This window comes from Oncorhynchus gorbuscha, linkage group LG14, assembly GCF_021184085.1.
Source record: "Oncorhynchus gorbuscha isolate QuinsamMale2020 ecotype Even-year linkage group LG14, OgorEven_v1.0, whole genome shotgun sequence".
NCBI lineage: Eukaryota > Metazoa > Chordata > Actinopteri > Salmoniformes > Salmonidae > Oncorhynchus > Oncorhynchus gorbuscha.
The window spans coordinates 47,192,062-47,218,696 of NC_060186.1; the positions used below are offsets into that span (position 1 = coordinate 47,192,062).

At 43.6% G+C, this 26,635-nt stretch overlaps 1 protein-coding gene across 2 annotated transcripts in view; it reads right to left on the reverse strand.

Moving 5' to 3' along the window:
• Positions 1 to 26,162, reverse strand: part of LOC123994972 (transcription regulator protein BACH2-like) — a 116,108-nt gene extending 89,946 nt beyond the window's left edge. The window contains exon 1 of one of the 2 annotated variants that reach the window (XM_046298145.1): positions 25,908 to 26,162. Coding sequence is in view for 1 of the 2 variants with exons in the window: in XM_046298144.1 (XP_046154100.1) it covers positions 12,047 to 12,151 (105 nt within the window). In the remaining variant the exon portion in view is untranslated. Of the gene's footprint in view, positions 1 to 12,046; positions 12,158 to 25,907 lie in introns of those variants that run through there. The other variant, XM_046298144.1, reaches the window with a different exon arrangement.
• Between the last annotated feature and the right edge of the window lie 473 nt (positions 26,163 to 26,635).

The window sequence follows — 26,635 nt, forward strand, 5'->3', positions numbered from 1 at the left end:
AGGCTTTTCCAAGGAGGTTTCTAAAATGGTCTACCCTGACAATTGTCCCACATAATGGTTTCCGTGGCAACCAGAATTTAAGATCTCGTCTGCAAACCTCTAGTCCAGAAATGAACTAGACGAACAATAGCCAACAACTTCCCACCTCCAGATTATAGGACATTTTTTACACAAGTATTTTTTTCATTTCAGTATCCTGAAGTAAACAAACTTCCATTTTCTGGGAAAAAGGACTCTCCTCTCGCAGCACTCCTGTTCCTATGAGCCGTGGCCGTATCCCAAGAGTTCCAAGAGCATTTATCCCAAGAGTATCCTTTCAGTCCTCGGTCTCCAAAAGCTCAGCAGGAATTTCGATGCATCAATAGAGGTCTTCGGCTTACGAGAACGCTTCCTTAAGATAACACAAGAGCTAAAAACATGAAACCCCAAAGGGAGGGAGACTTTTATTTTTATTCATCTAACCATGTATTAGTTATTTTGATAAGACTTTTTGGCCAAGTAAAGAGTTCTACTGATGTGGATTTAGAAGCAAGTCGTTTTAATAAAAACAAGCAGCAAAAACAGCTCTAACTGTAACCAGCTCTTAAAGCTTGAGTACGACTGAGGTTCCATTCTCTCCAACTGTTCCAGCTCTTCTTAGAACCCGTCTGGTAGTCAATAATCAATTAACCTGCTACACATACTTCAATTATTTACAGTATAGGGTTCAGAGTGAACAAGGGCACTCCATACTTGAGTCTGTCTGAGCAGGGCCACAGGGTCCACAGGGGTCAGTGGGAAAGCTAAGTCCAGACCAACCACTGCCTGCCCTGCCCAGAGGCTGCACTGTCAGTTAAGGAGCCAGCTCACAAACAAACACGCTGCCACTGCTGGCAAAGTGGTTTAGGCCTTGTGACCATTCTCATATTACTGACCAGCTAATGCTACAAAGTACATTGTGGGGGAACATTTGGGCAGTATGCACATTCTCTTGTAGACATTTGCTCAATTTAACTCTATTCTTTAATCCATTAGATAGACATTGATATCATGTGCCTTCTCATGCTGAAGCCACTAGCCTCTTTTTCTACATACCTATGTAATGTAAAATCAACAGCATCTAGAGGCAGTTTATTAAGAATAAATGCTTTTTAGTTGCTTGTTTTCCCCTCAAACAAACACCCATTTAAAGCGCATAATGACTGCCTCTATTTGCATAAACCTTTCATAAGGAGATGTAAAGGCAAGGGATTTAAAGGGTTTAAAGATATGTACATGTATTTTTGTGGGAAAAAAAGCTATGGTTACAGTCTATTGATATACTACTTCCTTGTTTTGGATAACATTGGATTCAACAAACGTTTTTTCGCTTTCTATACATTTACCGTGCCTTCAGACACTATTGACTTTTTTCCACATTTTGTTGTGCTACAGCCTGAATTTAAAATGGATAACATTTTTATTTTTTTGTCATTGGCCTGCACACAACACCCCATAATGTAAAAGTGTAATTATGTTTTTCGAAATGTTTGCAAATTAATAAACCATTAAAAGCTGAAATGTCTTGGGTCAATAAGTATTCAAACCCTTTGTTATGGCAAAGTTCAGGAATAAAGATTTGCTTATTAACAAGTCACATAAAACCTTGCATGGATTCACTCTGTGTGCAATAATAGTGTTTAACGTGATTTTTTTAATGACTACCTCATCTCTGTACCCCACACAATTATCTGTAAGGTTCCTCAGTCGAGCAGTGAATTCAACCACAAAGACCAGGGAGGCTTTCCAATGCTTAGCAAAGGTAGATGGGTAAAACATCTACAATAGCAGACATTGAATATCCCTTTGAGCAAGTTATTATTACACTTTGGATCACTACAAAAATACAGGCATCCTGTCATGTTTTGTCTTAGATTGTCTTGTCATTTTGCTTTTTCCTCTGTTCATTTTCCCCCTGCTGGTCTTTTTAGGTTCGTTCCCCTTTTTCTCTCTCCCTTCCTCTCTCTCTTCTCTCTATCGTTCCGTTCCTGCTCCCAGCTGTTCCTATTCCCCTAATCAATCATTTAGTCTTCCCACACCTGTTCCTTATCTTTTCCCCTGATTAGAGTCCCTATTTCTTCCCTTGTTTTCCGTTCCTGTCCTGTCGGATCCTTGTCTATTGTTCACCGTGCTGTGTCTGTGTTTCGCCCTGTCGTGTCGTGTTTCCCTCAGATGCTGCGTGGAGAGCAGGTGTCTGAGTCTGCTAGGTTCAAGTGCCTTCCCGAGGCAACCTGCAGTTCTTGATCGAGTCTCCAGTCTGTTCTCGTCATTACGAGTGGAATTATGTCTTATGTTTGTAGAATTACTTTACTGGATTAAAGACTCTGTTTTCGCCAAGTCGCTTTTGGGTCCTCATTCACCTGCATGACAGAAGGATCCGACCAAAGAATGGACCCAGCGACTACAGACGTTCGTAACACTGCCGTCGAGATCCAAGGAGCCATGCTCGGCAGACACGAGCAGGAATTGTCTGCTGCTCGCCATGCCGTGGAGAACCTGTCCGCTCAGGTTTCCGACCTCTCTGGACAGTTCCAGAGTCTTCGTCTCGTGCCACCTGTTACTTCCTGGCCTGCCGAGCCTCCGGAACCTAGGGTTAATAACCCACCTTGCTACTCCGGGCAGCCCACGGAGTGCCGCTCCTTTCTCACCCAGTGTGATATTGTGTTCTCTCTCCAACCCAACACATACTCTAGCGAGAGAGCTCGGGTTGCTTACGTCATTTCACTCCTTACTGGCCGGGCTCGAGAGTGGGGCACAGCTATCTGGGAGGCAAGGGCTGATTGTTCAAACAATTACCAGAACTTTAAAGAGGAGATGATTCGGGTTTTTGACCGTTCAGTTTTTGGTAGGGAGGCTTCTAGGGCCCTGGCTTCCCTATGCCAAGGTGATCGATCCATAACGGATTACTCTATAGAGTTTCGCACTCTTGCTGCCTCTAGTGACTGGAATGAGCCGGCGCTGCTCGCTCGTTTTCTGGAGGGACTCCACGCAGTGGTCAAGGATGAGATTCTCTCTCGGGAGGTTCCCTCCAGTGTGGACTCTTTGATTGCTCTCGCCATCCGCATAGAACGACGGGTAGATCTTCGTCACCAAGCTCGTGGAAGAGAGCTCGCGTCAACGGTGTTTCCCTGCTCCGCATCGCAACCATCTCCCTCCTCTGGCTCAGAGACTGAGCCCATGCAGCTGGGAGGTATTCGCATCTCGACTAAGGAGAGGGAACGGAGGATCACCAACCGCCTGTGCCTCTATTGCGGATTTGATGGACATTTTGTCAATTCATGTCCAGTAAAGGCCAGAGCTCATCAGTAAGCGGAGGGCTACTGGTGAGCGCTACTACTCAGGTCTCTTCATCTAGATCCTGTACTACTATGTCGGTCCATCTACGCTGGACCGGTTCGGGTGCTACATGCAGTGCCTTGATTGACTCGGGGCTGAGGGTTGTTTCATGGACGAAGCATGGGCTCGGAAACATGACATTCCTTTCAGACAGTTAGACAAGCCTACGCCCATGTTTGCCTTAGATGGTAGTCATCTTCCCAGTATCAGATTTGAGACACTACCTTTAACTCTCACAGTATCTGGTAACCACAGTGAGACTATTTCTTTTTTGATTTTTCGTTCACCTTTTACACCTGTTGTTTTGGGTCATCCCTGGCTAGTATGTCATAATCCTTCTATTAATTGGTCTAGTAATTCTATCCTATCCTGGAACGTTTCTTGTCATGTGAAGTGTTTAATGTCTGCCATCCCTCCCATTTCTTCTGTCCCCACTTCTCAGGAGGAACCTGGCGATTTGACAGGAGTGCCGGAGGAATATCATGATCTGCGCACGGTCTTCAGTCGGTCCCGAGCCAACTCCCTTCCTCCTCACCGGTCGTATGATTGTAGTATTGATCTCCTTCCGGGGACCACTCCCCCTCGGGGTAGACTATACTCTCTGTCGGCTCCCGAACGTAAGGCTCTCGAGGATTATTTATCTGTGTCTCTTGACGCCGGTACCATAGTGCCTTCTTCCTCTCCGGCCGGGGCGGGGTTCTTTTTGTTAAGAAAAAGGACGGTACTCTGCGCCCTGCGTGGATTATCGAGGGCTGAATGACATAACGGTTAAGAATCGTTATCCGCTTCCCCTTATGTCATCAGCCTTCGAGATTCTGCAGGGAGCCAGGTGCTTTACTAAGTTGGACCTTCGTAACGCTTACCATCTCGTGCGCATCAGAGAGGGGGACGAGTGGAAAACGGCGTTTAACACTCCCTTAGGGCATTTTGAGTACCGGGTTCTGCCGTTTGGTCTCGCCAATGCGCCAGCTGTTTTTCAGGCATTAGTTAATGATGTTCTGAGAGACATGCTGAACATCTTTGTTTTTGTCTATCTTGACGATATCCTGATTTTTTCACCGTCACTCGAGATTCATGTTCAGCACGTTCGACGTGTTCTACAGCGCCTTTTAGAGAATTGTCTCTACGTGAAGGCTGAGAAGTGCTCTTTTCATGTCTCCTCCGTTACTTTTCTCGGTTCCGTTATTTCCGCTGAAGGCATTCAGATGGATTCCGCTAAGGTCCAAGCTGTCAGTGATTGGCCCGTTCCAAGGTCACGTGTCGAGTTGCAGCGCTTTTTAGGTTTCGCTAATTTCTATCGGCGTTTCATTCGTAATTTCGGTCAAGTTGCTGCCCCTCTCACAGCTCTTACTTCTGTCAAGACGTGTTTTAAGTGGTCCGGTTCCGCCCAGGGAGCTTTTGATCTTCTAAAGGAACGTTTTACGTCCGCTCCTATCCTCGTTACTCCTGACGTCACTAGACAATTCATTGTCGAGGTTGACGCTTCAGAGGTAGGCGTGGGAGCCATTCTATCCCAGCGCTTCCAGTCTGACGATAAGGTTCATCCTTGCGCTTATTTTTCTCATCGCCTGTCGCCATCTGAACGCAACTATGATGTGGGTAACCGCGAACTGCTCGCCATCCGCTTAGCCCTAGGCGAATGGCGACAGTGGTTGGAGGGGGCGACCGTTCCTTTTGTCGTTTGGACAGACCATAAGAACCTTGAGTACATCCGTTCTGCCAAACGACTTAATGCCCGTCAAGCTCGTTGGGCGTTGTTTTTCGCTCGTTTCGAGTTTGTGATTTCTTACCGTCCGGGTAGCAAAAACACCAAGCCTGATGCCTTATCCCGTCTGTTTAGTTCTTCTGTGGCTTCTACTGATCCCGAGGGATTCTTCCTTATGGGCGTGTTGTCGGGTTGACAGTCTGGGGAATTGAAAGACAGGTTAAGCAAGCACTCACGCACACTGCGTCGCTGCGCGCTTGTCCTAGTAACCTCCTTTTCGTTCCTGTTTCCACTCGTCTGGCTGTTCTTCAGTGGGCTCACTCTGCCAAGTTAGCTGGTCATCCCGGTGTTCGAGGCACTCTTGCGTCTATTCGCCAGCGCTTTTGGTGGCCGACTCAGGAGCGTGACACGCGCCGTTTCGTGGCTGCTTGTTCGGACTGCGCGCAGACTAAGTCGGGTAACTCTCCTCCTGCCGGTCGTCTCAGACCGCTCCCCATTCCTTCTCGACCATGGTCTCACATCGCCCTAGACTTCATTACCGGTCTGCCTTTGTCTGCGGGGAAGACTGTGATTCTTACGGTTGTCGATAGGTTCTCTAAGGCGGCACATTTCATTCCCTCGCTAAACTTCCTTCCGCTAAGGAGACGGCACAAATCATCATCGAGAATGTGTTCAGAATTCATGGCCTCCCGTTAGACGCCGTTTCAGACAGAGGCCCGCAATTCACGTCACAGTTTTGGAGGGAGTTCTGTCGTTTGATTGGTGCGTCCGTCAGTCTCTCTTCCGGGTTTCATCCCCAGTCTAACGGTCAAGCAGAGAGGGCCAATCAGACGATTGGTCGCATACTACGCAGCCTTTCTTTCAGAAACCCTGCGTCTTGGGCAGAACAGCTCCCCTGGGCAGAATACGCTCACAACTCGCTTCCTTCGTCTGCTACCGGGTTATCTCCGTTTCAGAGTAGTCTGGGTTACCAGCCTCCTCTGTTCTCTTCCCAGCTTGCCGAGTCCAGCGTTCCCTCCGCTCAAGCGTTTGTCCAACGTTGTGAGCGCACCTGGAGGAGGGTGAGGTCTGCACTTTGCCGTTACAGGGCACAGACTGTGAGAGCCGCCAATAAACGCAGGATTAAGAGTCCTAGGTATTGTTGCGGCCAGAGAGTGTGGCTTTCCACTCGCAACCTTCCTCTTACGACAGCTTCTCGTAAGTTGACTCCGCGGTTCATTGGTCCGTTCCGTGTCTCCCAGGTCGTCAATCCTGTCGCTGTGCGACTGCTTCTTCCGCGACATCTTCGTCGCGTCCATCCTGTCTTCCATGTCTCCTGTGTCAAGCCCTTTCTTCGCACCCCGTTCGTCTTCCCTCCCCCTCCCGTCCTTGTCGAGCGCACCTATTTACAAGGTACGTAGGATCATGGACATGCGTTCTCGGGGACGGGGTCACCAATACTTAGTGGATTGGGAGGGTTACGGTCCTGAGGAGAGGAGTTGGGTTCCGTCTCGGGACGTGCTGGACCGTTCACTCATTGATGATTTCCTCCGTTGCCGCCAGGATTCCTCCTCGAGTGCGCCAGGAGGCGCTCGGTGAGTGGGGGGTACTGTCATGTTTTGTCTTAGATTGTCTTGTCATTTTGCTTTTTCCTCTGTTCATTTTCCCCCTGCTGGTCTTTTTAGGTTCGTTCCCCTTTTTCTCTCTCACTTCCTCTCTCTCTTCTCTCTATCGTTCCGTTCCTGCTCCCAGCTGTTCCTATTCCCCTAATCAATCATTTAGTCTTCCCACACCTGTTCCTTATCTTTTCCCCTGATTAGAGTCCCTATTTCTTCCCTTGTTTTCCGTTCCTGTCCTGTCGGATCCTTGTCTATTGTTCACCGTGCTGTGTCTGTGTTTCGCCCTGTCGTGTCGTGTTTCCCTCAGATGCTGCGTGGAGAGCAGGTGTCTGAGTCTGCTAGGTTCAAGTGCCTTCCCGAGGCAACCTGCAGTTCTTGATCGAGTCTCCAGTCTGTTCTCGTCATTACGAGTGGAATTATGTCTTATGTTTGTAGAATTACTTTACTGGATTAAAGACTCTGTTTTCGCCAAGTCGCTTTTGGGTCCTCATTCACCTGCATGACACATCCTTCCTAACTCAGTTGCCAGAGAGGAAGGAAACTGCTCAGGGATTACACCATGAGGCCAATGGTGACTTTAAAACAGTTACAGAGTTTAATGGCTGGGATAGGAGAAAACAGAGAATGGATTAACAACATTGCAGTTACTCCACAATATTAACCTAATTGACAGAGGGAAAAGAAGGAAGCCTGTGCAGAATACAAATATTCCAAAACATGCATCCTGTTTGCAACAAGGCATTAAAGTAATACTGCAAAAAATGTGGCAAAGCAAATCACTTTTTATCCTGAATACAAAGTGTTACGTTTGGGGAAAATACAATACAATACCACTCTCCATATTTTCAAGCATAGCGGGTGCTGCATCATGTAATGGGTATGCTTGTAATCGGTAAGGACTGGCAAATTTTTCAGGATAAAAAATACATTTAATGGAGCTAAACAGAATCCTGGTTCAGTCTACTAACCACCAGACAATGGGAGATGAATTTACCTTTCAGCAAGACAATAACCTACAACACAATGCCAAATCTACATGGGAGTTGCTTACCAAGAAGATAGTGAATGTACATGTAAGACCTGAAAATGGTTGTCCAGCAATGATCAACAACAGATTTGATAGAGGTTGAAGAATCCAGGTGTGGAAAGCTTTACCCAGAAAAACCCACAGCTGTAATCGCTGCCAAAGGGGATTCTAACACGTATTGATTCTAACATGTGGTTGAATACTTATCTAATCAGCATATATTAATGTTTTATTTTTCAGATTTGTTTTTACGAATTCAAAAAATGACAATGCAATCCATTTGAATCCCACTTTGTAGCACATTTTTTTGTTTTTGACAAAGTCAAGGTGTATGAATACTTTCTGAAGGCACTGTAGGCTACTACGTCACATCCTCTGGGATTTGATCTGTTAACATATAATGTCCATCAGTCTATGAACAATACACTACTATGCTTTTGATTATAACCATACACAGCTTTGGGGCACCGCAACATAACCTACCACTACAGTATAACACCAAACCCCTATATAGCCTCTACATGTACGTACTCGATGCATCACTGCAATGCTAAATGCCAGACTGATGTGACAAATCCATATCTGTCGGCAGGGCAGTGAACTCAAAACATGGTGGTGTCAGGGGAATCACTCCAACCGCAGGGAAGCACAACAACCCCATGGAAAAGGAATACAAGCTCCTGACAGTGGAACAAAAAGCAACCCAATCTGATCATGCGGATTAATAGGTCAAACTAGCAGATTAATAGGTCAACTGAAACTTGCCTCTGTGTGTTTTTGTCGTCTGTGGTGGTTAACCTAATACAATGTCCTGTCTTGTCCGACGAGTGACTGTGATTCTGGGACAAGCTGGCAGGGAGCTGGACGTTCCTCCCCTCCCCTCTGGCCCTGCCAGCAGTGTATTAAAATAAATCTGTGCACAGGTCCCACCCCTGCATGTTTGCCAGACATTACCTTATACAAGGCTGGCTCCAGTGCATTCCTCTGTCTCCCCTAGCCTGTGAGCAGCTTTTAACCCCCCTGCTGCCTCTGTCCTCATCCCTCCCTTCACCCTGGTGTGGTTCTGTCTCTGTGTGTACACGATTTCACATGACTCAACAAAACTCTGGGCCTGGAGAGTGCTGTCCAGAGCCTTTCCCAGGAGGACGAAGAATGACTTTGTGGAAGGGACCCGGAGCTCTGCCGGTAATTTGGCTCAAATTACCCGCTTGTCAAGCCTGGTGAATTTGGCTAAAAATGAAAGAAAGCGGAGCCCACGACAGGCGGATGAATGAACCCAGCGGTCCCCCCTGATAACTGGCCTCCCAGTTCCCCCCGCGCCACGCAGCGTCTCCGGGAGGACCCGCTCAGCTCGGAACAAAGATGTTCTAATGCTGGGCACGGCTCAGAGTGCTGAGAGCATTCCAACAACAAACATTCCCCCTTTCTCAACAGAGGAGAGTACTGAAAGAGAAAGGGGGGGGGTAGCAGAACGAATACATGATGAGCCAAAGTGAGAGGGAATTCCTGTGCTTTCACTCACTCTCCCCATTTGCCCCTCCTGTAAACATTCCCACTCCAAATTTATAAAAGAGACATCACTCCAAAACAGACCAGCAAACTCAGAGCCAGCCTCCAGAATCCAACCGAAACAAACATGAACACAGCAGATACTTTCTCTGGGCTCTGAGAGAGAACTGAAGTCCCCCCATCCGGCCATCAATCGGAACAGTCTTAAGTCTTAAGTCTTAAGTGTGAGGAGTAGCGGTCCTGGCGCTGAGCAAGAGACGTAAGTGCTGCTAATGCAATGAGGAATGTCCTGACGTGGAGCTCCTTTAAATAATTTCATAGCTGTTTACCGTATATGTTCAGCTCCTATGAGGTCTGCACGGGTGTTCCAGACTGCCATCTGGTTACTATTTGGAATTGCAGATGCAGTGACAATGCTGGTAGTGGCACAGGCTGTGAAATTAGTGCATTTTCAGCTTTGCAACAGGTCAGTCCCGGATGTCGGGTTCACCTCGCACAGCAAACACACACGCACACAGTCACAAGATGGATTGTTGTGACGAGATTCTACCTCATTTCGCCTCACAGGCCAGGCTACCCAAGAGCATCCTGAAACATCATCCTCACCTAACAAAATACCTAAATGGCAAGAGGAGATAAGTGGCACAGTAGGTGTTAAAAATAGGCCTCTCTGGAACAGATACAGACAGTTTTCTTTCTGGCATTTACACTCTTGCGTGGTGACTCTTGCGCGGTGACTATGTAGCTGAGGGAGAATGTCACAGCACCGCTGATACAAATGGTGCACTCCAGACAAGATGCTGAACAACAGCCACTGAAAACATACTGTCCGTCTGTCTGAGAGGCTCGGCTTCCAATGAAAACAACAAAAACAAAAACATTCTCACAAATGCCTTTTCTCGCTGATACAAAGTGTTCCACAATGTCTAAATGGGGCTAATGTTATCTGTGAGGCATAGACAACAATGAAAAGACCTGGGATCCTGCCTTTTCAGATAGAGGTATTCTTTTGTTTTCTTTTGTTTATGTCAGTGCTGCTATACATGACATCTTACCATGTAAAGGATCATGAAAACATTACATCACACCAGAAAAATCCAAGTGAGAAATCAAACCTTGACAGGTGCAGTTTACTGCACATCAATCAATGCCTTCTGAAGGAAAGGGAAGAGAGGGAGAGAGAATCCCTGAAAGCCATTTGTTTAGCAGAAGACTTGATTCAATAGATTAAATAGACATCTGAATCACACTCCGGAGGTCGAGTTTATTTTCCAACCCGTAAACAATGAGCACTAAGTCATGTCATAGTATGAGCCATTTCTTCTGCGTAACGATGAAATATAACAATTCTAATTTTGCTATGCTCTTGGTTTTAAAGAGGGAACTGAGTGTTTCCATTAATTTTATCTCACAATATTGTAACTTTAAATTATCCAGTGATATTTGCATGCCATGATATTTGGAATGAATGCAACTTTATTTAAACTACTTTGCCCTTCTCAAATTGAAGCCGGTTATAAAACGCATTTGTTCTCATACAATTGATTGATTCAAAGATATTCCCAATGTATAAAATGGCATCATATCTCTCTCTCTCAGTGTCACACCCACATGCAACATGCCTCAGAGTGCCACAAACAATGGCCTCTTTCACTGCCTTCCCCATGCTGGATGAGAATAGGTGCGCCATGGGAGCCAGACTGCTTGCTTGTAGTGCATGTGGATAATTGTGAGACATTCAAGGAATCCAAGCATTGGTTAATGTCCCTTTAACTCACAGGCATCTGCTCTTGAACTATACGGTTCAATTAGCCCCCAAAAAAAGTTGCTTTGCAAGATAGGCATCATGGAATAAAAAAAATGAATCAGGACATTTGGGTTGAGACAGACCTTGCCACTGATCCTAAGGCACTAGCATGTACTCTGAGCAGGTCTTAGCCGTGTTACATAGCTGCCTAGATGCCATCCAGGTGATCCGAGGCTAATCGCTCTTCTGGGTTGTACTCCTACTATAACCATTAGCATTAGCTCTAAGCTACAAACCTTGTATATGAGACTAACAGCAGTGAGACACAATGATCCATTTTTTTTAACCTTTATTTAACTAGGCAAGTCAGTTAAGAACAAATTCTTATTTACAATGACGGCCTAGGAACAGTGGGTTAACTGCCTGTTCAGGGGCAGAACGACAGATTTATACCTTGTCAGCTCGGGGATTTGAACTAGCAACCTTCCGGTTACTAGTCCAACACTCTAATCACTAGGCTACCCTGCCGCCCCAGGGGTGTGTAATTGTACACACTTTGCCATTATTTTTACAACACATACATTCAATGGGATCTTATATCGGAATTGAAATATTTAAAAAGAGTGAATTGGGAAAAGTATATGAATTAATTGTTGTTTCTGTTAAATGTTTCTACATAAATTTGGCTACGGCCAAAATTCTAGCACCTGCAGAGGAAGTCACAAAAGGAAGCTTGATTTCCGTAGCAATTTGTTTTATGAATAAATTGAATCGCTTAAATATATTTAGTCTGGCTGAAAATGTGTTGCAGTGAACTCTGTCAACTAACAGTTGACAACACAGTTCAACTTGGGGTATAATTCCTAGAGACTACATTCATCCGTCTCCAAGGATTTGTTAAAGAGTTTTGTGGCTCAACGTCTCTCCTCCCAGCTTTGCCGTAAACCAGGGCTCCGTGAATTAGGTTGAGATAGACCTGTCTATTTTCTTCTGCTTCTTCTGATAAGCTAAGCAACTGAGGACATCTTTCTTACTACGCAGTTCAAAAACATGAAAACAGCTTCCTTGATAACATAAATGTTACTTTGAGAACATCGGTTACTTACAGGTTTGTCGTCCATGGTGTTAGCAATCAGTAACAAGTCATTCACCAGCAGCAGTGACTCTATAACACCAGTCGCACTGCTATGTAAAGGTGTTATGCCAGTCATTTGATTGGCAGCTCAGGGGTCTGTAGTGTGGGCTTCATCTATCACTCTCACACACACACACACACACACAACTCCTCGCAGTAGCACTTCCCATTGGCTTATGGCCCAGACCAATGGCAAAGACTCACAACCAAATATGTGTGATGTCAATCTAACTATCTTATCACAACTGAAATAAAACATTCCAAACACAAGCGCACATAAAGGTCACGAAGCACAGATGTGCCTACGTAGTTTATGTTACGCCACAATTTACCCTTCAAACAAAAACCTGATCAAATCTGCACCATCATCACATCATAACAACAAAAGATCTGCTAACAGTTATGACTTTGATGTCCACCAAACAGGCGGCAAATCAAATTGAAGAAGCTTGTAAAACGCAGTACTACTCTATAAATTGGACTGTGCATGACAATCAAACCACTGAACCAAGAAAGGTGCTTAAAGAGCTGCAAACGTATAGTAGTATGGCGTAGTTTACTGGGGCTCAGTCCACTGGATTGATAGCAATCTATTGATGAATCACACTGACTTTACAATGCTTCATGGCTACTCATTACCCTGTTCAAACAGATGGCACGATGTCAATTATGAATACAGTAAGAGAACGCTAAGCTAACCTAAAAGTGGATGCTAATTATGATTAGGACTAATTTGCTTCCTCCCCTATAAATACAGCGTCTGAGAGTAAGATGAAAGAGATGCGGCGCAACAGTAATCCAGCTGAACCTTATCCATCTTAAAGCCTTTCGTGCAGGCGGCACTATCGATCCAGATCCTCTCTGTCGGTGATGGAAAAAACACGGCGAGAGGAGCTATTGTCTCAAGAACGAGTGGTATAAAAGAGCAAATGCTATTGACGTGGCCATAGATACAACTGAGAATTGATTATACGACATAATTGTCAAGTTAATTCATCTAAAACTATCCTCCGTTGTGTTCAAAGTAGTGCTGAGCAATTAGTGCATTTTGAAGTCGGTTCGGTTTCGGTTCAATATTTTTTTTTTTTATTATCACGGATTTTGATTTTGAGTTTGGATAATTATTTTAGACATTAAATGCAATATGTGGGTTGAATCCTGTGACTGCCAGTCTGCCACAGAACAGCGCAGACTGGCTCTAACCAGAATAGAAAGAGGAGTGTGAGGCCCCGTTGCACAACTGAGCAAGAGGACAAGTACATTAGTGTCTAGTTTGAGAAACAGACACCTCACAAGTCCTCAACTAACAGCTTCATTAAATAGTACCCGCAAAACACCAGTCTCAACGTCAACAGTGAAGAGGCGACTCCGGGATGCAGAGTTCCTCTGTCCAGTGTCTGTGTTCTTTTGCCCATCTTAATCTTTTATTTTCATTGGCCAGTCTGAGATATGGCTTTTTCTTTGCAACTCTGCCTAAAAGGCCAGCATCCCGGAGTCGCCTCTTCACTGTTGATGTTGAGACTGGTGTTTTTGCGGGTACTATTTAATGAAGCTGCCAGTTGAGGACTCTGTTTCTCAAACTAGACACTAATGTACTTGTCCTGGTTGCTGATAATAGGCCTCTGTACGCCTGTGTAGATATTCCATTAAAAATATGCTGTTTCCAACTACAATTGTCATTTACAACATTATCAACGTCTACACTGCATTTCGGATCAATTTGATGTTATTTTAATGGACAAAAATGTAGCTTTTCGTTCAAAAACAAGGACATTTCTAAGTGACCCCAAACTTTTGAACAGTTGTGTATGTAGATAAATACATGAACATTTATTAATTGTGTGGACTAAAAGAGACTCAAAAGGGAACATCACATTTGTAACAATGGGGGTGGTTTTCCAAGCAACATCCTTCAACATCCTATTTAATCTAAAACATACATACATCAAAGATCCACCACCATATTTTACAGTAGGTATGGGGTTCTTTTATGCTCATGCGTTCTTATTTCGACGTCAAACACAACACTGTGGTGCGTGGCCAAAGAACTCTATTGTTATGTCATCTAACAAATGTAAACGCCTGGGACCTCATAAATGTTGCGAACGCACAAACCATGCCACAAAACATGCGGGTGCCAGTTTTTCTCATAGAAGTTAGTGTTTATAAAAAACTAACTTGACGTGAGAATGTGCTTATCCTCCCGCAAACTTTAGACCATGCGTACGCACAGTCTGTAGTGGTTGAAGTATTGCACTGCAAGAAGGCAAAAGTAGCCCCGTAGCCTTGTACAAATGGGGAATGTATGATGACCCTCTTATTCATAACGAATAAAACAGGTAGCTAAATATAATAACAAGATGCAATCATTTGCCGTTAGTGCAAATGATCCTTACACAGGTGCACCTTGTGCTCGGGACAATTAAAGGACACTCTAAAATGTGCCGTTTTGTCACATATCACAATGCCACAGATGTCTCAAGTTTTTAGGGAGTGTGCAATTGGCATGCTGACTGCAAAAATGTCCACTAGAGCTGTTTTTTTAATGTTCATTTTCTCTACCCATAAGCCACCTCCAACAGTGGGTGGGCCTGGCTCCCAAGTGGGTGGGCCCCTGCCCAGTGATGTGAAATCCATAGATTAGGGCCTAATGAAATTATTTAAAATGACTGATTCCTAATATGAACTGTAATTATGTAAAATCTTTGAAATTGTTGCATGTTGCATTTATATTTTTGTTCAGTATATTTAGGTCAAATGGGCATCTACAGTGAACTCGAAAAGTATTGGGACAATGACACATTTGTTGTTGTTTTTGCTCTGTATGCCAGCATTTTGGATATGAAATGATACAATATGAGGTTAAAGTGCAGATGCTCAGCTTTAATTTGAGGGTATTTTCATGCATATCGGGTTAACCATTTAGAAATTACAGTACTTTCTGTATGGGACCAAACATATTGGGACAAATTCACTTACGTATATGTATATTAAAGAAGGTCAAAGTTAAGTATTTAGTCCCGTATTCATAGCACGCAATTTACTCTACAAACTTGTTGGATGCATTTGCTGTTTATTTTGGTTGTGTTTCAGATTACTTTGTGCCCGATACAAATGAATGGTACATAATGCATTGTGTAATATTGGAGTACTTTTATTGTAAATAAGAATAGAATATGTTTCTAAACACTTCTCCATTAATGTGGATGCTACCATGATTATGGAAAATCCTGAATGAATTGTGAATTTATTTTTTATTTAACCTTTATTTAACTAGGCAAGTCATTTAAGAACAAATTCTTATTTACAATGACAGCATAGGAACAGTGGGTTAACTGCCTTGTTCAGGGGCAGAACGACAGATTTTGAACTTGTCAGCTTGGGATTCGATCTAGCAACCTTTCAGTTACTGGCCCAGTACTCTAACCACCTGCCGCCCCTGCCGAATAATGATGAGTGAGACACACAAATATAATACCACCCCCAAAAATGATAACCTCCCATGTTATTGTAATGGTGAAAGGTTAGCATGTCTTGGGTGTATGATATTTGTGCGTCTGTAACTTTCTCAATGATCATTATTGAGAATTCTTGGTTCAGTCTATTCATATTTAAGTAATACGGTTTGAGGGAGTGTGGTATATTGGCCATATATCACAAAGCCCCGAGGTGCCTTATTGCTATTATGAACTGGTTACCAACATAATTAGATCAGTTCAAATAAATGTTTTGTTATACCCGTGTACGGTCTGACATACCACGACTGTCAGCCAATCAGCATTCAGGTCTCGAACCACCCAGTTTTTAATGCATGTTATAGGATGGTAATACAGAGTGACAAGTAGCCACGTTAGGAATACTCTGTGCAGGAAGAGCTACATTCCAAATGTCAAACTCCATTGTGGATTTTACTGAGCCATACTTTAATGTTTTCCATTCCACAAGTGTGCAAAACGAAATGGAAAATCCATCCCTTTATCCGTGGTTCAAACGTTCACTCTCTCTTTTAAAACACGCACCATTTTAAAATGGTAAATGTTCATATTTAATAATACTAGCAAAATTGTAATTGTATACTCTTTGCTATTATTTTTCTTGATGGGAGAGTTGAATGTTCTGTTCCAAATGTGTTTTCCCTGCTACACTTTTGTTTGTGTTTTCATCGAGAAAACACACCACACACAAGAAACAGGCACAACTAGCCACACCACCACACAAAGCTCCTCCACCAATGGCAGCCTATTGTGAGGCGGAGAGAGAGAGCTGCCACCGCAAGGCAAATCCTGTTGATCTGGTCGTGAGCCAACTGGTTTACAGTATTTCAACAGGAAGTGGGCACTACGCCCCTGCTCCTCCACGCCCACCTCCTCTCTTTCCGCCCTCCTCCCAACCACCTGTGCAAGTCTCACAGGATGAAGATCCCCAACACCCACCAGTCTCATAAACACTAGCTAGGTCTACAGCTGCACCATACACCCAAAACCACACTACGTACGTGTTTGTCTACTTTTACACTCCACTGCTTCGATTTCAATGATTTCAATTCAAATATTGTTCTGCATTTTTGGAACTTGTATTTTGACCGTAATAAAACACATTTCAAACATTTTTTTAGAATAACTGACAGTAACTGCATGATTCTAAGTATGAAATGGTTATACTTGTATAATTGCAGGGGCAAATCAATGAAGTAGCCTACACATGAAAACAAATAAAGAGAAGTTCCATGAAGCTGATTCATAGATAATCATTATTATGTCCTGATTTGTTTATCTTGACCCTGGAGAAGGGGACTCATTCGAGAAATAATTATTATTCATACAGCGTAAATACAATGTAAATCATCAGACACAGATGTTGGAGCTCTGTGTTAACATCCCCTCACACACACACAGGGAATATTTTGTTTTTCGGGCGAGCCGTTCTGATATGCTAAGCAGTACTAATAAATACGTCTAGAAGGAATGGTGACCTTTGCCAAAGCCAAGGGTTACCTCAGAGTTCACAGTAACGGCTGACTTGCCCTGGGCCTGGGTCTGGCAGACAGACAACAACAGACTGCCACGGGATCATCCCAGCTCTCCCTCTACTCTCCCTCCCTCACTCCCTCGCTCCCTCACTATAACAATGATCTCACTCCCCTTACCAGGACTCCACTGATTGTTTTAAGTACCTTCCACTCTCCAATGCTTGAAAGACTGCTGCCCCCACCCCCCCATTGACTAAGGAGAGAAACAGGAAAAGGGGGGAAACAAAATTATCCTGGCAGGAAACGTTGGGCCCTCTAGCCACCCTGGGACTCGGGTTCACTCAGGTATCAACCTATATTATTTTAAATGACCGACAACGACGACAAAACCCTTGTAATTTAATAAGGCTCGGTGAGAGGGAGAGCACACATGGAAAAAATATCCAATTCTTTTACGGAAGAATTGCTGTTGGCAGGATTGTGAGGAATCCGATGATGACATGGGTTGCCAAGGTGAATGAAGTGAAGGAATACCTCAACACCTAATACCATATCTCTGGTGAAATGAAGATTATGGAAATATTGACAGTATGCCTGTGGACTGTTCATTTGAGATTTTGCAGGTCTGTTGCATCACTCAAATTACATTTTACAATATCATCTTTTTTAGATTTGCACTTTTAACATTATCTATAATCAGAGAGGAAACAAAGAGACCAAAGATAGCCCTGAAGGAGCTGCAAAGCTTCACAGCAGAGATTGGAGTATCTGTCAATAGGACAACATTAAGCTGTATACTCCACAGAGCTGGGCTTTACGGAAGAGTGGCCAGAAAAAAGCCATTGCTTAAAGAAAAAAACAAGCAAATATGTTTGGTGTTCGCCAAAAGGCACGTGGGAGTCTCCCCAAACATATGGAAGAAGGTGCTCTGGTTAGATGAGACTAAACTTGAGCTATTTGGCCATCAAGGAAAGCGCTATGTCTGGCGGAAACCTAACACCTCTCATCACCCCGAGAACATAATCTCCACAATGAAGCATGGTGGTGGCAGCATCATGCTGTGGGGATGTTTTTAATCTGCAGGGACTGGGAAACTGGTCAGAATTGAAGGAATGATGGATGGCGCTAAATACAGGGAAATTCTTGAGGGAAACCTGTTTCAGTCTTCCAGAGATTTGAGACTGGGACGGTGGTTCACCTTCCAGCAGGACAATGACCCTAAGCATACTGCTAAAGTAACACTCGAGTGGTTTAAGGGGAAACATTTAAACGTCTTGGAATGGCCTAGTCAAAGCCCAGACCTTAAACCAATTGAGAATCTGTGATATGATTTAAGATTGCTGTACACCAGCGGAACCCATCCAACTTGAAGGAGCTGGAGCAGTTTTTCCTTGAAGAATGGGCAAAAATCCCAGTGGCTAGATGTGCCAAACTTATAGAGACACACCTCAAGAGACTTGCAGCTGTGAATAGTGATGCATGTTCAAGTTTACAGTTTTTTTGTCTTATTTCTTGTTTGTTTCACAATAAAGTGGTAGGCATGTTATGTAAATGAAATGATACAAACCCCCCAAAAAAATCTATTTTAATTCCAGGTTGTAAGGCAAAAAAAGGAAAAATGCCAAGGGAGGTGAATACCTTCGCAAGCCACTGTATATTACGACAAAGCATGATGTTGATATGCAATAGTTGATGTGATTCGTGTGTGCCACTCGTGTGACTCTGACTGTATGTCCTCCCTCACAGGTTTGTGTAGACCCTGTGCAGAGATACAGCTTAACTCTACTTAAAGCCCACACATTAGCTTTCTGGCACACCCCTCATTGATGTGCTGCACATTTCTCTGCACAACAATACGTCCTGTATAATGCTGAACACCAGCAGAACAAAAGAGATTGTCGCAGGGATAACAGCAAGGATGTGACCTCAGGCTAAATAGGAAGACAACAGAACAGAATTCTTTTGTCCTGACATCGTGTCAGGCTGTGGCCACAACACAATCAGTTAGCGTCCGACAGAGATAGAGGGTAACCTTCACAAAAAAAAGAGTAGCCCTCGCAGACTCATGCTTTGAACTATTGAAGAGGGAAGCATTAGCAGTGTAAAACAAGTCGTGAATGAGGACGCGCTGAGTAAGTTAGAGACAGGCAGGCGAGTGATTAATAAAACGTCTAGATGCTGTAAATCGGACTGGTGAGCCCCTCTGCTCCACTAGGAGCTGAAAGTAAGGCAGTGTAAGTTGGTTGGTTTAGCAATGGGAGGTTGACTGGGTGGATGAGTGAGCGGTCGGTCATTGGTCAGAGGGGCTCCGGTTCGCTTCCGCATTTGACTCAGCTGCTGCAGATGGAAAATGCTGACAGGCGGGAGGGGATGGCTCTAAATTTAACTAGGAGGAGTATGATCTATTGCGTTCCCCATACCCAACACAGACACCCTGCAGACAAGATCCAGTTCTTCTGCCTCAAATTCACAGCAAAACAGCCCTAATTTTATAAGGTGTGTAACATGCATGTCATCACCACTATGAGAGGAAGGCCCCCAAGGGAGTAGACAACACCTGGAACAGAACTGGGTGTTTTGCTTTGCTCTAAATATAGAACAGGCATCTTAGGAACACTAACAAAGGCTTAGGAAACGAAACAAAATGCAGACAGGGATTTGTCATCATTATACAACTACTCCCATGACACACTGGTTCATTTGCTCTTTGGCCGTTCCTTAGCTGGATGTGGTTCTGGTAAAGAACCAATGCCTGCCTGGTGCATGTTGGACTGTAACTGTGCTGCTGACACAGTCAGACAAATAGGCCCAGCTGAGGCTCTTGATGTGGTTCCTATGCCGCCATTTTCCGAGTCAACTACAGAAAATAAATGACTTGCATCATCACGTGCGTCACTCAAGTCCTCTGATGCTTAAGAGGAGAGGACCACACGCAGTGGCAGGGCTGGTGAAAACATGCACAGCCTACATTTAAATGCTCCATTTGAAGACATGTAGCCATGCACTCTCATGTGATACCATAAGAAGATATACAAATGAGCGAATGCACAGAAAACAATGGTGTGAAAACATAATTAAAACAGACATTGACAGTGACACTGAATGCCATTGCTATACATCTACAAGTGGAACCGAAAAAAAGGGGTTTGATTTCAATGGAAGTGGACAGGAAATGCAGGTGTTGGTATTGACTTCCCATTTAAGAAGCACACTGGTATCCCATCACCAATACAACAACAGTCGTACTGTCAAGCAGCAGCTGAAAGGGACTCCTTTGGCATGATACGCACGCCTTTGCCCTCAGATAAGAGCTGATCATTGAGGCTCTTCAGTGACACTTGAGGCTGAGAGCACTGCAAGCCCACTCCTTGGCATAGTCTTGTCTCACCAGAGAGCGCGAGAACACTCCTATGCTGGCGCCTTTTCTGTGAGGGGCTCACCGTGTCCAAATGGCAGCTGTGCCGGCTTTACCACGCCTGCTCCTCACACTCCCCCAGCCCCCTCTACGCTTCACAAAGGAAACCAGAAGATCCAGCAATGTGAGGAGGACACTTCCAAGCACACAGCACCTCCAAGCACACAGCCATGCCGAGCGCCCATTAGGGAAAGTGATCAAACACGGAGGCGTCTTCCAATTCACTTCTGAAACAAAGACATCACTGCAAAGTGATCTGAAAGGCCTCATTACTACTTCTCCTTGAGTGATTCACTTCATTGGATGTCTATTATTTTCTGTGACTAGTGGTTCCATCATCGTCCCTAGTCTCTGTTGTTTTCACTTCAGCCCAATTCAGACCAAATGTGAGTCAGTTAGTTTGCTGAAATCCGTTTTGCACAATTAAAAAGTAATGGATGATCACGGGATGGGTTCCTAATGAGCATTAAGTTAACTGTCTGCGTCAAGGCCTGGGGCCACGTGGTGGGGCTCTGAGGTAATCTAGTCAGTCACTCTCATCCTGGTGGAAAATACAGCAGATGATCACAGACAGTCTGATTACACAGTCACCGGGGTTATTTAGGGGTCTTGATAATCTCTCGCAGGCAGTATAAAAACTCCAAGCAAAACAGAGCAAGCAGTATCGTTCCTGTAGTGTTTTGCGTGTGATGTGTTTTTGGCACTCTGTCTGTGATATGTTTTACTGTCACATACACCGGATAGGTGCAGTGAACTGGAAGGGAACACAGTGAGGGGCAGGCAACACAGGGCTGTTTCATGGAGGGCATTGCAACCGCAGATGGAGCTGGATCTGGCACGATAATGAAGTCTGATTTCACATGAGAGAGAGAGAGAGAGAGAGAGAGAGAGAGAGAGAGAGAGAGAGAGAGAGAGAGAGAGAGAGAGAGAGAGAGAGAGAGAGAGAGAGAGAGAGAGAGAGAGAGAGAGAGAGAGAGAGAGAGAGAGAAAGAGAAAGAGAAAGAGAAAGAGAAAGAGAAAGAGAAAGAGAAGAGAGAGAGAGAGAGAGAGAGAGAGAGAGAGAGAGAGAGAGAGAGAGAGAGAGAGAGAGAGAGAGAGAGAGAGAGAGAGAGAGAGAGAGAGAGAGAGAGAGAGAGAGAGAGAGAGAGAGAGAGAGAGAGAGAGAGAGAGAGAGAGAGAGAGAGAGAAATAAAAGCCGTTGGCCTGAGTTGCATGATCTTAGAGTTCTCCCAGCAGTGCTGTCCCATCTATGGCTCCCACTGGCTGGAGCCCAGTATAACAAACATGCCTTTGTACTGACGTAGGTGAACTATGGGAACACGTTTTTTTTGTACTCAAGACTGTGATTAGAGATGTTGAGTTTTTGCTGGTAGGGGTCACTTAAAATGCCTGGAGGGATAAGAACAACCCCTTAGAGTGGCAATCCGCAGTTGAAACAATTAAAAAAGGGAATCCCCGCCTTTGTTTTGGTAAAAAGCTGAAGGATGAGCCTGGAGAAAATGTAACCACTATCACATTCCTAGTCAGAGCTATGGATGCAAGGACTGACCATCCAAGATATCAAAATTATAGTTTTATTCTATGTTTTAAATGATCATAAGCACATTTTGAGGCTATTACAGGGTTTGTTTACATTGACAATGTTTACATACATTTGAGTTAAACAAGCTTATATTTTGGGTTCTGATGGGGTGTGACAGTTGAACTAAACTCATGAGACATCTATAATTATATAGCATTCATAATTTATATGTCAAAAAATGTATGTAGCAGCTACAGACTGCCCCTTTAACGATGCCGTAAACAAAGTTGTATGTTTGAAAACCTGCTCAAGACAGATACATTTAATTTGCTTTTTGATTGTTCCCTTGTAGAAAAACACCTATTTATTATCCTACAGACAGTTCCATTCATGTGCATAATATACCTAATATCTACAGTGGCAAGAAAAAGTATGTGAAGCCTTTGGAATTACCTGGATTTCTGCATAAATTGGTCATCAAATTTGCTCTGATCTTCATCTAAGTCACAACAATAGACAAACATAGTGTGCTTAAACTAATAACACACAAATGATATTGAATACATAATTTAAACATTCACAGTGTAGGTTGGAAAATGTATGTGAACCCCTAGGCTAATGACTTCTCCAAAAGCTCATTGGAGTCTGGAGTCAGCTAACCTGGAGTCCAATCAATGAGACGAGATTGGAGATGTTGGTTAGAGCTGCCCTGCCCTATAAAAAACATTCACAAAATGTGAGTTTGCTATTCACAAGAAGCATTGCCTGATGTGAACCATGCCTCAAACAAAAGAGATCTCAGAAGACTTGCATAAAGCTGGAAAGGGTTACAAAACTATCTCTAAAAGCCTTGATGTGCATCAGTCTGCGGTAAGACAAATTGTCTATAAATGGAGAAAGTTCAGCACTGTTGCTACTCTCCCTCTACATGCAAGGTACAGGGCATTGCTAACATGGCAACATAAGACACCATTATTGTTGGAACACAGTTGAGGCTGATTACCACAAAGCAAAGGAAACACAAAGAGGAGTTAGTATGTATGAGTTAGTATGTATGAGTTAGTATGTATGAGTTAGTATGTAGGCCTGGTACTTCTGCATTTAAGGATGTGGAATGAGAATGGAAAGTCTGCATGGGAGGGACAAACGGTGTCAGGTGAAGAGATCTTGTTCAAGTGTGGGATTTCAGCGGTGGTTAGGCGCTGGGAGGGAACGCTACTGGGACTCATTATGTGTGGATCCTCAAACAATCTGTTTACGTCACAAATGGCACCCTATTTCCTACATAGTGCACGACATTTGACCAGGTCAAAGGTAAGTCAAATGTAGTGCACTATGTATGGAAAAGGGTGCCATTTGAGACGGGGACAGTCAAATTCAGACAACTTCCCTAATAGGCTATCCCTGCATGAGAGGGATATTGACCAGTCATCATGCCTGTCGTTATGTGATAAACGGTGAGTTGTGAGGGAAACTTGGATTTTATGATAATATTGGAATATAAGGTATGTGCTTTTTTCTTCTTTGTCTTCGAGGTAATAGAAGTAACGGACTCTAGTAATTACTTTGACTGTAAAATGATGCCGTTGAAAACAGTTACAATAATGCAACAACAGCAAAAAAACGTATAAAGGAAAGAAATGTTCCAACCAAAACAAATTCATCATAGCACACACACAAACAAAATGGCTACATAATGTCTGATGTAGGTTGTTGGTGTGATATTGCATCATATACTGTATCCAGCCAAGGTTCACTGTCAATGCCTCAAATGATAGATTCAGATTCACTGGGTAAGTGAAGCATACACTGACACTAATAGGGGAAGCGTGCGCATGTACAGAAGATAAAGACGGCAGAACAATGGCATCATATCTGCAGCACATGATTACACAAGTGCTACATAGCGTGCATTGCCATATTGATTGATAAAATGCGCATCAATTACACCAATGGGATAGAAGCATAGTTTAAAAGTGTATATTTTCTACTGTTGTGTTTCTTGGTTCAAGAACAGAGGAAATGTAATCCAATTAGATAGCCTATACCGAGGCCTATGAGTTATAATGGTGTTATAGCCTTTCTCAAGCGTTGAGGCTCAATTTAATGGGAAATTAGTTTTCAAAATGACATACATCAGTCCAAATCATGAATGATCACTGAAAACATATTTTCAACGCGCATATTCATGGCACAATCAGCCACTGTTGTGCCATGAGCAGTAAGGTTGAAATGCACTAGTAGACAAAGGAATGTCTTGATCCTCTAGGTGCATGTCACACTGCTATAGGCTACAAACTGCGGTAACACCGCATTAAAATGTCAACATCGTTCATTTGAAACGCAGCGCTTATTTTTCCAGAGATATTCTCATTTGACAACACATGGCCGATGTTAGAGATGAACATTTAGTTGTTTTGTAAGGCTATGGGAGAGAACACACATGACACTTTCTTATCACAGCCGAGCGCAGCAAACGTGGTCGCCTTTGCACAGCATGCGAGAGAGATGGTGTGTAAACTACAGTAGCCTAATGGACGGATCAGAGCCGCTGTCCGTCGGTGATTTCAAGATGAGGACAAACAAAGCCGCTAGTCACTGCACCACTTATCCCATCGTCAATTAAAACGTCAATAAAAACATTAAATAGAAATAATGAAATTATGGGAAATAGGCTAAATATGTATAACGGCAATAATGCCCTCCACGTTGTTGCCAATGTAAAGTGAGCGATGACAAAGCACGAGGACCGTCCGTGGGTAAAGGCGAAGCTTTTGTGGCAGGTAGGCTATACAGTATATCGTTTCTCAAACCACATTGCTGTAGGAAATACTGGGCTGCTATGAGACCAGGCTGAGGATATGAACTATTGTAAACACATGTAACCTCAATTAAACTTGAGTTAGGACTCTAATGCAAATATGGAGAGGGGGGATCACATTCCCCCGGTTTCACTGAAATATATGTTCTGGCTCTTTAAATGGCACCCTCGGGCTATTGAGCCGATTGCATTGGCTGCTGAACCAAATAGAGCTCGCAGTCCTTACACAGCAAATATTTCGCTGATTTTCTGTGGATTAATGGGGTGGTTGTAGTATAATGGATACTAGTTTTACATGAGTGCAATTCAGCCAACTGTTGCCAAATTGCTTTTGTTACTCAAAAGCAACAAGTTACACTGTAAAATGTATGCGAGTAAATTATTTTGTAACATCCGATTCGTCGCAGGAGCACATTGGGTAGCTTTAAAGAATATAATATAATTACTAAATACTAATCATAATCATTATTATCGTCAATGGGATTTGTCAGTTAGAGTAGCCTAATCGTTAATGTGTAAGCTATACTCGTAAATTTAATTGCATTGCACATTTGAATCACCCCGAGTTCATTTCTGCAGTGAATGAGGGCGGGAATTCGGACTGGGGGTATTTGCCTTCACCATGGCCCATTAAACGGTTAAGGCCTTTGCAAGTGACAGCTTCTTTTCTCTCAGCGAAAACAAGAGTCATGCATAACCCAGACGTTCCTCCTCCTCCTCCAGGATAGCAATGCATTCACTACTCTCAAATCGGAGGGAGCTCAAATCGGACTGACTCAGATCATAACAGGATGTGGTATAGCCGTATGTTTCACTCTTAAAACGAGTGTTCACAATCAAAACTAGGCTAATAGCTACAACCAGACAAAAATGATCAGATTCATGCCGCCAAGTGTTGGAGATTTACGCATGTATTATTTTGGAGAGGTTTTCATATCTTCGAACTCCAAACATGAACAGTCCTCTCACCGTACAAGTTTGGAACTCCATTCGCCGTTATAAACATACTATATATAGTCTATTCGAGCACTTGCACAATAATTTAATAATTAAGACATTCGATAACACATTTCAGTAAAAAGGTTGAAAGATGCATGCAGCTCACCTTTTAACTTTCGCTTGTTTTCTTGTAATCCAACCTTTTTGTCCGTTTACCAAATATTTTTTTTATCACATGGTGACTTCCTTGCAGTTTCCTAAAGCCCCCGACTGCAGGGAGAATACCTTTACTTTACACTATTCGTTTATTTCTTTCTTTTTTAAATTAAGTTTTGTGGTTATAAAAAGTGTTGTTGTTCTTCTTCTTCAGCAAATGTCAGTGTGTGTGATGATCCTGTGCAGCGTGCTGCTCCGTCTCCGCTGTTTATTACACTCGAATGGAACGCCTACTCTGAATGGCTACATTGTTGACATTGGGCCACTGACGTCATTCTATCCCTCATTCACAACATTACGCCGTGCAGATTGCGTTGGCGCCCCGGGCAGTAGGCACATACTCAAAAAAAATATCCGCAGTTGAGGTTTGTGAATTCCTATTTCGAGAGCGCGCAGCGCGCGACCCTAATCTGTCCAAGCAGCCTCTGTCAATATGAGCAGTTGTATTTTTTATATTTTATTTTACCTTTACTTCACTAGGCAAGTCAGTTAAGAACAAATTCTTATTTACAATGACGGCCTACCCCGGTCAAACCCTCCCCTAACCCGGACAACACGGTAGCGTTGGACTTGTAACCGAAAGGTTATAAGGTCGCATCCCCAAATGAGGAGGTAAAAATCTGTCATTCTGCCCCTGAACAAGGCAGTTAACCCACTGTTCCTAGGCCTTCATTGAAA